Source organism: Typopeltis vanoorti, chromosome 9, assembly GCF_054136105.1.
Source record: "Typopeltis vanoorti isolate ZY-2024b chromosome 9, IOZ_Tvanoo_1.0, whole genome shotgun sequence".
Classification (NCBI taxonomy): Eukaryota; Metazoa; Arthropoda; class Arachnida; order Uropygi; family Thelyphonidae; genus Typopeltis; species Typopeltis vanoorti.
In genome coordinates, this window is record NC_143557.1 from 143,064,580 (window position 1) to 143,077,020 (window position 12,441).

Here is a 12,441-nt window from a genome sequence, read left to right on the forward strand (position 1 = left end):
CAGGAGGTGCACACTAACTTACCACATCTCTTATTAAACTCATTCATTGAAAAGCACATGTTAATGCTTCTGGCAAACCATTTCACTTATTTACCACTCTCTAAGCAAAGCATTTAGACCTCATACTCAAACTTCCAAGGATAACTCCATGTTATTTCCCATCCTGTCATATATTGAAAATTTTCTTATGCATCTACTGTATAAATTTCCTTTAGTAGCTTATGCTTCTATCATATTACCTGTATTCTACCTATCAACTAAGATTCCCATAATCTTCAACTTACATTCACAAGATCATTCATGCAGATTTGTCACCATCTTGATCACTTGTCTCTGTAACCTTCAACTGCTTCTCATCCAAGAAGCGCAGGCAATGAAATTTATGAGTACATATAAATCAATTTTCTATGCTTGTTTCACAGTATGTGTAGCACATTTAATTTTCTTAAATTTTAATTAACCTATTAAGAAACAACTTTCAAATTGCTGAATAACCAAATATTTTTAATTAACATAATCACACAAATATATACTGCAAAAAACAGAACTGGCCTCAATGATACAATGATCCTCTTGTTCACACCAGAAAACCAACAAAGCTATCAGCCTGATCTATGAGGTGAGGTAGGGTAGAGTTAGCAAAACAGGTGTCTGATGTTTGGGAAAAAAAAAAAAGAAATGGATAGTAGATTCAGTGAAAATGCCTTAAAAGGCTGAAATATAAGATCTGACCATATTAGTCAGACATATTAATTTAGAGAAAAATTGTCAATAGGAAGTTAGTAATAACAAAATTATCATGTAGTACTATCATAGCATCCTGAAAACTCCTTGAGAATATTATTATTATCACATAACAACTCAAGGGAGTTCAAAGACTCATTGAGAGAGGGTACCTACTCCACAACTCTCCATCTCCACCACTCACTCCACCAACTACAACGAACTGCAACTATTTTCGTCATCTGCACCAATGCCATGCTCGCAGCGGGATTCGAACTCACAGCCTTTTGGCTGGAGAGTGGATACACTAACCATTCGGCTAACCAGGTCGGCTCATCATCAAGCTCCTGATGTATATCAGGAGCTTGATGATGATCATCTATGTTAAGGCTGGGATCACAATGAACACAAATATCAATCATCTGCACTATCACTTTCACCAACAAAATTTAATAAACTTGCTCTAAACACAGTTTTATCCTTTATGAGTACATAAACAGGAGTTTTAGTTTCATTCCAGCAGCATTTCCTTTTTTTCAAAATCAAGTATTAAAGTGTAACAATGCTTACCTGTACATTTATATTATATACCTTGTAGAGCTCAAATGATTCATGCTTCAAGATCTTCTATAACCAATATCTTAAACAGTGATCTCCTCACCACTGTTGAGGAGATAAGCATTTAAGATATATTGAAGTAGTAAAGAAAATCCAGTGAATTTCAATACTAACAAAATACAACTCTGTATTATTTTTTTACAAGAATAATACTTGACTCCCACTTACTTTTGATATCACTAAGGTCAATATGCCCTTCACTTTGAAGAGATGATCAATTCTCTGCTGATGATGCAAAGATAGAGAAGGCAATCAGGGATACTAGTGATATTCAGCACTTACAGAATGATTTGAATAGGATGAAAATAATGACTATCAATTTAATGTTAGTGTAAAGTTATGCACTTCGGAGTGTTGAGAATTGATGGAATTATGCGTGGAGAAATTCACGATGTTAGGGATCTTGGAGTTATGTTTGACAGGAATTTGAAGTTCAAAGCTCACATTGCAATAATTTTAAATACAGCTAAGGGCATAACTGCAATGAATATTGGTATAAGGATAAAGAAGTTATTCTGCCTCTTTACACAGCACTAATATGATTACATCTGGGGTACTGTACCCAGATTTGATCCAGAGTTCCAAGGTGAAGAAGCTGTACAAAGAAATCTTGCAGAGTTGGCATGATTAATCAAAACCCTGAAGACAATACAAATGACAGTGGATGAAAGAACCTTCTCTATTTTAAGAGAAGTTGAAGCAGTAGTTAATTTTTTGAAGATAGGAAAATCAGACATAAATGGAATAATTTCAGAACCACTGAAATCAGGGAGAGAAAACCTATCTGCTCAAAATTTGTCAAGATTCATATGGATGGAGCACATGGCCTAAAGATTTCTCTACCTTTTTCCTGATTCCTATTCCTAAAAAAGGGAATAGCAAAAAATGTAGCGATTATAGAACTGTCGGTCATCCATGCAAAATTTTCCTAAAAATGTTACTCTTTTGGATTGAGAGGAAAACAGAAAGTGTACTTTCAGAGAACCAAGCAGGATTCTGTAAAAACAAGAGTACAATATATCACTTATTTACAATACATCTCATTGGATAAAAATGTATTGAACATAATAAAATACTATGTCACAATTTTATTGTGATATAGCATTTTACAGTGTACAGTTTTGGGACCCCTGGGTTAACCTATATATACAACAAGGCTGTGTCCTAGAGTGATCATATCAAAATAGTAACTAAATTACATTATCATTACATTATCATTTATATTTATAAATGATAATGTAATTTATATTTATAAATGATAATGTACCAAAATTTTGGGATACAGAGGCAGTTTTCACAATTTAAATTAGGATAGTCTAACAGGACTTCTGAACTTTCTTATTTAAAACTGCATCCATGGAGAAGGAAATCATCATTCAAGAGAATATTGTGTTTAGTCTCATTACCACATCATGCAAGATCCCCTGACTTGTGAATATAGATAAGGTAATTATTGTACAACCACAGTTCATAGAACTGTGTCTGGCAGATTGTCAAGAAAAATAATTTCATGCTGAAGGGGAGAAAGAAATAAAGGATGTACGAATTGGTCACCAACACGCAAAATCACGTGCTTTATACGTAAAATTTTCCAACTGTTATACAAACAAAATAGATACCACTTTAAAAACTACAATGTTCATAAAAAAAAAAAGTCAATTTTCCGATGTAATAATAAACAAGTCATCCCACAAGACAGATTGATTGCCCTTTTATCGGAATGGATTCTTCTTCTTCTGGCATGCGCAAAAGTGTCGAAGGGTCTCGTATATGTGGGCGTACAGCAGATGGTTGTTAAATCCCCCCCCCCCACATGATGGTCTCTCCCTCTATCCAAAATATGTAGATTATTTACAAAGAATCCGGTAAACATCGGTTAGCGAAAGAGGCAAAAGTTTCTTTCTTAGAGCTAGTAAGAGATCAGAAATTTTGTTGATTGGAAAACATGTGGATATTAGGTGAAATTTCATTTTGCCAATGAGTTCAGAAATGCCTAAAATGTATGGGACTGGAACTAAGCATTTCTACTGCAGTATCCTTGAATGTGATGAGAGTTGTAGCCATTTGATTTCATTAATCATTTGATAGTAAGAAGCATCTGCTATAAGGATGAAAGAGAAGAATACATTATGAAAATTATGGATACAACTATCATGTTAGAGTAAAACTTTAGTTTAATATAAACCAAAATATACACTCGACGTTTCGACCTTCACATTAAGTTCATCTTCTGGAGTATACGTATATATACAAAGAAACAAGCTGCACTACAATCTACATGCATGTTAAAGTTACTGATCAACCGTTAAAACTATTGGGCTGACCTCTGGTAATAAAAAACTTACTACATCAAAGCTAGAGTCCTGTTATTATTATTATCTATTAGGTTACAAAGTTAAATTAAGCTGGAGAGTAACATGTTCATACAGAAAATAATAGATAAATAAATAAACAGAAAATAAAATTACTTATATAAGTATACATAGCAAATGGTGTGGACAGTGGCCAATAAAAAATGAAAAATTGCTTTAAGTCCTAAAGTCAGGGTTTGCTGGAAACTAGTGGGCTGAATGTGTGCCATCCAAATTCTTGGGATTTTAAAGTCCCCATTCTTATTAAGATTAGGGTGGTTAATCAAAATTTCACAGGCTTCTTTAAATTTCTGTTCATTCCAAGTTTTTGTATGATGCAAAGAACAAGTACTTTTCCAATCAATTCGATGCAGGGTGTTAAAAGCATGATCTGAGAGGCCTGTTCACCAAAATTTTTATATTTAATGTGTCGTTTGTGTCCTTTTTTTTTTTTTTTTTTTTTTTTCTTCACGGATAGGGATTGTACATCCAGTTTCTCCAATATAAGGTAAATTACAGGTGCAATAAACTCCAGGGTATGCCAATGAGGGAAGAGGATTCTTAGAGGTGTTGACTATGTTTTTTGATTTTAAAGGTGGTTTAAAAATGACATTAAGATTATAATGATGTAGGATTCTATTAATTTTTTTCTGATAATCCTTTAACCACCTTACTGGCCATTATGGATCAAATACGCATCCTCATACGCTTCATATCCATCATATATTTCAATGTAATATCAATTGTATTACAATTTTAATATGCAATTCACATCTATGATAACTTGGACGTATATATACATCTTGGCTGGTAACATGGTTAATGTATGGGAGTGTTATGGTTTTACTGTAATCTATATTACTTTTTGATGAAGTTTTATGAAGAATTTTATTAATAGTATTTTTGCTATATTTTTACTTTCAAATAATACTTCAGGACTGGGGCAACTCGTGGTAAAGATGGTATGACTTCACATCACTTGCCTTAGTAATATTGCACCCATCCATCAAGCTGATATGTGATGTAGGAGGATTATTGTTTTTTCTAATGAGAATTCAATCCTTGGATGGCAGTTGTTCAGATGGTGTTTGATACATCCAAGTCCATAAGGCCAATGGCAAACACATTGTCTACATTGCACAGCCACTCATTTTGGTTTACTATAAACTCAAGCTATTTTATTTGGCAAGGCAAATTCTACAAAGTACAGTAACGAACTCCCTACTCATCTCCTTCCCAGCCAACTATTAGAAGAGAAGTCTACTCCTCACAGATTTCACTACATGTCTCTACACAGTGTAGTCAAACCTGTGGAGGAAGAGTTTAAATAGTTGGCTGGGAGCAAGATTGAGCCAATTCAAGAATCCAATTCATATTAAAAAAAAGAAAGCAACCATAGCTTGTCCTTCCTAGATACCCCATTGACATGGGGTATGTAAGGAAGGGTAACCTGATATATCCTTGGCAACTATCTACAGAAAACCCAGGTAAATAGTAAATACATACATCAGCAGTTATCCCTCTGTTGCAATTCAGCATTATAAAAATCCTGGTCAATGGGGTAAAACTGATTTGCTCAGATAACAAGACTCTCACTATGTGATCAACCACACACACAACACTTTTAGCTAATGGCTACAACCTCCACTGGATAAAAAAATATATCAATGCTCACTCCCACACACATTTTCCTTTCCACCAAATCAAAAAATTATTAACACTTCCAACACATTTTCCTCTTTCCAAACACAGACTAGAGCAAATCAATTCCTTATATAAACAGCACTTTTGATAAGGTGACTAAGATCCTAAAAAAATATAACTTAGTAACTTCCTTTACATGACAAAAAAAAAAAAAAAAAAAGCATCCCTTATTAGCATCCACTCTCCAAAAGACCATCTACAATCCTTATAAATTAAAGATGCCAAGAAATCACATTCCTGGTTTAATCTTTTCTCAAAGTGTAAGTAAGCAAGTAATGTTTGTGTGTGTATCTTCACATCTATGCTACTTTATATAGAGGCTAATGACTTCACATCAACTGACTTATTAGAAGTCATATATTATCCATATACAACTAGTGAAAGGGAGGAATCAAAACTCTAATCCACAGTATTTTGATAATAAGGTGTGATACCTTTTCGCCTACTTGTATATGGATAATATATGACTTCCGTATTACTTCAACCTTGGTATCTCTTTTGGGTCTGGCTCCCACTGATGAGACCTCAATAAAAGTCAAAACTGGTCTGGGTAGGGTCACTACTACATCAAGATGAAATAGTGACCCTTTCTATAATGTTTAACATTATACATGTCTGAAAGGGAATGTGTGTGTGCTTTGCATTATGGAATTCTAAATCAACTGATGTGAAGTCATTAGCCTCTATATACAAGTATCTCAATCATGAAGACACCTCAGGTAACCAAGAATATAATTTTTTGGCATCTTTAATTTATAGTATATCAAGTGAAAAAAAATTTTCAACATCTACAATTTCTAAATCTGCCAGGTGTCTACCAATTACTTTGCAGTTGCAACTTGATTATATCGCAGTCAAAAGACAAAACAGCTAACATCAAAATCTCACAGCCAAGACTATATTTCTCACCACCACTATGGCCACTCAGAACTTGCAAACCATGCCCTGGAAACCTACCACAGAATCCACTGTAGTAGGCTACCTGACTACATTGAAGCAAATACATATATGAGAGAGACTACAGGTAACCCCCGTATAACGCGGATGTTAGGTTCCACAAAAATGCTGCGTTATATAAATCGCATCATGCGAGACTCAGATGCCATAGAAAAAGTAGGGTTATGTTCTAAAATCGTTTTTTTTTTAAGATTATATAAACAATGACATATCCAACAAAAGAATCTTTTTATTTAATTCAGGAAATTCATATAAGTTAAGAAAACAAATAAACTATGCAACAAATACATAGTATAAAATTATAAAAAAATTATAAATTGTACGTAAACTTCATTGCACATAATACATAAATGTTTTAGGCAAAATAAAATAAAACGCATATATTTTAATTGTCATCACTCCCTTCAAAAACTAACATTTCATAGATGTTCTTTATTTATGAGTCGCCGGATGTCGTCGTCACTTGAAATCTCTTGGACATCATTTGTATAATTCTCATTGCATACTTCGGTTGGTTTAGTTATCAAGAAGTCAGTAATAAGATCTTGCTTACCACTATGCTGCAAATTTTTATTAAGTTCATAATACGGAGATAAACAAATATCCAATTGTTTCGTGAATTTTCCGGAGCGCTCCATTGGGAGATCATCATCAAATTCCAGCCATGAACCCTCAAAGAGGTGTACAGGATATGATAGTACTACATGAAAAATTTACATCATTACTAACTTCCTATCTACAATTTTCCTCCAAATCAGTCTGTTACTTGTCAAGACTCCAACATTACCAGCTCTTATATTTCTATCGTCTAAGGCATTTTGTACCGTATCAATCCACCTATATCTTGGTCTTCCTCTGGGTCGTTTTCCTGCCAACTTGGCAGAGAACACTTGTTTTGCTAATCTTTCCTTGCCCATTCTGTATAAGTAACCATACCACCTGAGATTAGCTCTGCTAACGCATTCCTGGATGCTGATAATGTCAAGTTCTTTCCTAATATCCTTGTTTTTAATATGATATTGCCATTAATGCCATCTGTTCATGCCTCTAATCTTTCTCAGGACTCTCATATCTGCAGTCTCTAGTCGTTGGTCAAGTGTTTTACTTCTGACCCAGCTCTCAGATCCATGAGTTAAAACTGGTTTGAACACTGTCTTGTATACAGCTAATTTAGTGTTCTGACGAATTTCTCTCTTATTCCATATAAATTTATTCAATTGACTTCCTACTCTACCAGCTTTGTTGATTCTGTTGTCTATTTCCATATTTAATTTACCATCTTCACTAAAAATCGTGCCTAAGTAGCTGAAATGTTTTACTTGTTCCACAGGTTCTCCATTCACAACACAGTTGACATTTTCAATGATTCTGCCTATTTTCATTGTCTTTGTCTTTTTATTGCTGACCTTCATACCATATCTATTACAACAGTTATTCAATTTAGTCAGAGAATCTTGCAGACTTGTAGCGGATTTATTTACAAGTTCAACATCATCCGCATAAAGCAAAGAGCTGACATTAACATCTGCAATTTTGATATCATGTTTAATACCACTTTACTTCATAATGTGATCCATACAGATAATGAATAACAGAGGGAATAATGTACATCCTTGTCTCACACCAGATTTAACATTAAACCATCTTCCTGTACTTCCTTCAATTCTAACTGCTGACTTACAACTCAAATAAAGACTAAGTATTGCTTGATATAATGCCCCATTGACACCATATAACTGTAGTGTATTGAATAGTTTCTCTCTTGGCACCTCGTCATATGCCTTTTCCAAATCAACAAAACTTAATATAAATTTAGTTTAATCCTTTATCCAAGTGAGAGCAAACAAAGTTTGTGCCTGAAAATATCTTCAGGACTGAATATGATGTACTATCTTACCTGGGTAAGTAGTACAACACCAGGCAACTAGGAGCAAAGGTGGAGCAAGCTACCAACAATCCTATCCCAGTATCTCCCATAATGCAAAACATATCTCCATGCAGATATGTATAATGTTATGCATTAAGGGACTGGCCACTACCCAGACTAGTTTCGACCTTTATTGAGGTCTCTTCAGTGGGAGCCAGGCCCAGAGTTGGAGATACCAGGCAGAAGAAATAGCAAGGTCATCTTTACCTACAGGAGTTGCCAAAAGGTTTGCCAACTTTTTTTAAATTACTTTGGATTTAGAGAAAGATGTTGAAAGTTTATTTTTCACTTCGTTAGACTATAATACATTTAGTTTAATCTTTTATCCAAGTGAGAGCAAAGTTTGAATCTGAAAATATCTTCAGGACTGAATATGGCATTGTACTATCTTACCTGGGTAAGTAGTACAACACCAGGCAACTCGTAGCAAAGGTGGAGCAAGCTACTAACATTCCTATCCCAGTATCTCCCATAATGCAAAACACATCTCCTTGTGGATATGTATAATCTTATGCATTAAGGGATTGGCCACTACCCAGACTAGTTTCGACCTTTGAGGTCTCGTCAGTGGGAGCCAGGCCCAGAGTTGGAGATACCAGGCAGAAGCAATAGCAAAGTCATCTTTACCTATTGGAGTTGCCAAAAGCTTTGCCACCTTTTTCTGTAAAAAAAGGTGGCAAACCTGATTTTTTTTTAAAAAAAAGATGGCAAACCTTTTGGCAACTCTTATAGGTAAAGATGACCTTGCTATTGCTTCTGCCTGGTATTCCGCCAATAACAAAAATAATGTGTCATAAATCATGATGTGAAACAAACAGCGCAGACAACATCAGAAACTCAGAACCAACATGATATTTCTTAAACACTGTTTTTTTTTTTTTTTTTTTTTTTTTTTTTTTTTTTTTTTGTTGTTGTTGTTGTTGTTAAAAAAATTTATTCCTTAATAGCTCAGATCTGATTTTATTTATTTTGTATGGGGGACCCCTTTCCTCCCAAATTCCTCAGGACGGGTTGAGTATTCCTAATGAGGGATTAAGTATGTATTCTTATGACTAGATCTGCATGTGCGTGTTCATGAGACCGGTTTGCCTGTTCTGAGGGACAAAAAACCCAAGTTTCCAGGAGAAAGAAACCTCTACTTCCATATGAGACCAGCTAACTCACCTTTAGTTGAAAGAGACCAGATAATCCATTGTCAAAAATTATTATTAACTATATGTTTGTACTAAAAGAAATATGATGTGTTAATTGTGCATATTGTACATACTCTATCCTATCCTAATTTACACTTAAGCGTAAACCAACACCTTTTACCGTGAAGGCATTCAGAATCGAAATCCTATGGAGGCTTAATGGATTTTTTACAATAGTCAAAAAGAATTAAAATAGAATTTAATACTTCCTATATTTCGTCCTAGTCACTAGGACATCTACGGGGATTACAAAAACAATTAATGTAACATATACACAAATAACAAACAATACTAAGCCCAACCACGTGGGTGACACTAAAGTCCTATCTAGGTAGAGCGCCCTCTAAGGGCAGTAGTAGGTGGCCTGGAATGTAAGGTGGGAACTCTGGTGATGAGTGTTTCCCAAATCTTCGGAAGCTTAATGCAACCATATTTATTGAGATTTGGTTGGTTTTTGAGAGCTGCTGCTGCTTCTAAGAAAAGTCTCTCTTTCTTGAATTTGCCGTGGTGGAGCATGGTGGTTTTCTTCCATGATACCCTGTGGGTGATGTCCAAAACATGGTCAGCCAAGCCTGAATGGCCATAGTTGTGTTTGAAGATGTAAGACTTGTGTTCCTCTAGACAGATGGATGCTGATCTGCCTGTCTGTCCAAAGTACCCCAGCTTACAGGAACAGGGTACTTTGTAAACTCCAGGCAGAGAGAGAGGAGGGAGCTGATCTTTCGTAGAACGGATAAGGGTAGCCAGTTTGCAGTGGGGCTTATATGCTGTGTGTGTCGATTGTACTGTTTTAGTATCTTGGCTATTTTTTCGGATGTGCCATGGATGTAGGGTATGGTGATGGCATTTTTAAAATCTTGTTGACGAGAAGGACGGGAAGTGGGGGAGGGGTTGATTATTTTTTTGATACTGTGATCGCTGTAGCCATTGGAGAGGAAAGTGCTGTGTATGTGGTTAAGCTCAGTAGTGAGGGTGGTTCCACTGGAACAAAGATTGTGGGCTCTCTTGGTAAGAGTTTTAATAATGCCATATTGTTGAGAGGGGTGGTGGTGGGAGAGTTTGTGAGTGTATCTGCCTGTGTGTGTGGGTTTTCTGTATACGGTGAAGGTAAGTGTATCATTAGGTAGGCGTGTGACTAAGGTGTCTAGGAAGGGTAAACAATTTTTCTTTTCCTTTTCCATAGTGAACTGGATTCTTGGATGTAGACTATTGAGATGACTGAGGAAGGAGTCTAACGTGTCTGGGCCATGAGGCCAAATAGAGAACACATCATCTACATATCTTAGCCAGATAGAAGGTTTGAGTGGGGCTGAGTCTATGGCTCGTTTTTCGAAATCTTCCATATGGAAATTGGCAAGGGGGGTGAGAGGGGGGAACCCATGGCAGTTCCCTCTATCTGCTTGTAGATTTTGTTGTTCCAAGAGAAATTTTTGAGTGTTGTAAAAAATCCATTAAGCCTCCAACATGATGTCCTCACAACACTTAAGCCTCTACACACGAAATCCTATGGAATAGGTTGGTTCCTGGAGGTGTTCTATCTCTGTAGAAGTGTGCGCTCATGGGACCGGTCTGCCTGTTCTGGGGGACGAAAAACCCGAGTTACCGGGAGAAAACCCTCCACCACTGTATGAAACTGGCTAACTCACCTTTAGTCGAAAGAGACCAGATAAAGGTTCCCCACGTCATGGACGGGAATCAAACCAAAGTCTTTCTGACCAAAGGGCTTCATCTATACCAACTGGGCTATGGAGGCTCTCTCACATACATCTACAGTCTATGTATAATGCTAAGATTACAGAACATATAAGTTTCTAGTATTTCATGCCATACAGAAAAATGCTTTTTAATATTATGATATATATATATATAGTGCCCACAGTACCCTGGGTACTTAATTAAGGGTTAACATGGACCAATTATTATTATTATGTGATACCTCCAAGGAGGCCAAAGACTCATTGAGGAAGGGCACCTGCTCTACAACTCTCTGCCTCCACTTAATCCACCAACCACAACTATCATCATCTACCACCCACCACCACCACTAGTATTGAGCCAATCTAATTTCTATATTCCCAATCATGTAACTCTTGTCTGTATTTTATATAAATCTAACTAAAAAAATTTTAAATGAATTTAGTGAAGAATCTATAGAAGCTAATGAAGTTTATATGCTACCAAGTGAATACAACTGCATTAACATTTAAAATTAATCATGAATGAAATTAATCATCATAAAGCCAAAAATTTACATAGACTTACATCCTTCTTTATGAGTCAATGGATCTGTGTATAAATGCTGAATGCGCCCTGTATTAAATGAACTGGAACGACGTATCACCCCATGAACTTCATATCCTTTCTCCAAGAGGAACTCAGCTAAATATGATCCATCCTAAAGGGAATAGGGGGAAAAAAAAGTAAAACAAATATAATTACTTGGTTAATCATATTTGAAGCTACCTTTACTACTAACTATTGCAGGCAGTGAAATGAAATTCTACATTTTCTGCATATGTTGTAGAACATATGCGAAAAAAAAAATTTTTTTTTCGTTAGTAAAAACTGGAAATTATTTGGAGGGCAATCCAATTATTTGCTAATAATGCTAAACTGGGAGGACAACAATAAATAAAAGGTATATAGTGATTATCAATATAATGACTTTCATAAACTCATGCTGTGATAAAGTATAATTAGGGCTCAACAAATACATCCACCCACTTGCCTGTGGCGAGATTTTTCCAGCTGCAGATCAAATGAAATTGAATATTTTTTATTTAAGTTAGGGATATTACATCCCATATTGTTTCTTAACTGAATAAGAAACTCAAAAGTTTCATGCCAAATATAGAAACTATATAAAGTTCGGCAATTCCAAGCGTAAGCAAATACCTAGATAGTGCATGAAACTTTTGAGTTTCTTATTCGGCTAAGAAACAATATGGGATGTAATATTCCTTAACTT

The 12,441-nt window shown here is 35.5% G+C and overlaps 1 protein-coding gene across 1 annotated transcript in view; it reads right to left on the reverse strand.

The window, feature by feature from the left end:
• The window catches only part of Gmd (GDP-mannose 4,6 dehydratase), a 133,501-nt gene that overhangs the window by 119,426 nt on the left and 1,634 nt on the right, over positions 1–12,441 (reverse strand). The window contains exon 2 of the mRNA XM_090397715.1: positions 11,736–11,868. Within this exon, the coding sequence (XP_090253841.1) occupies positions 11,736–11,868 (133 nt within the window). The remainder of the gene's footprint in view (positions 1–11,735; positions 11,869–12,441) is intronic.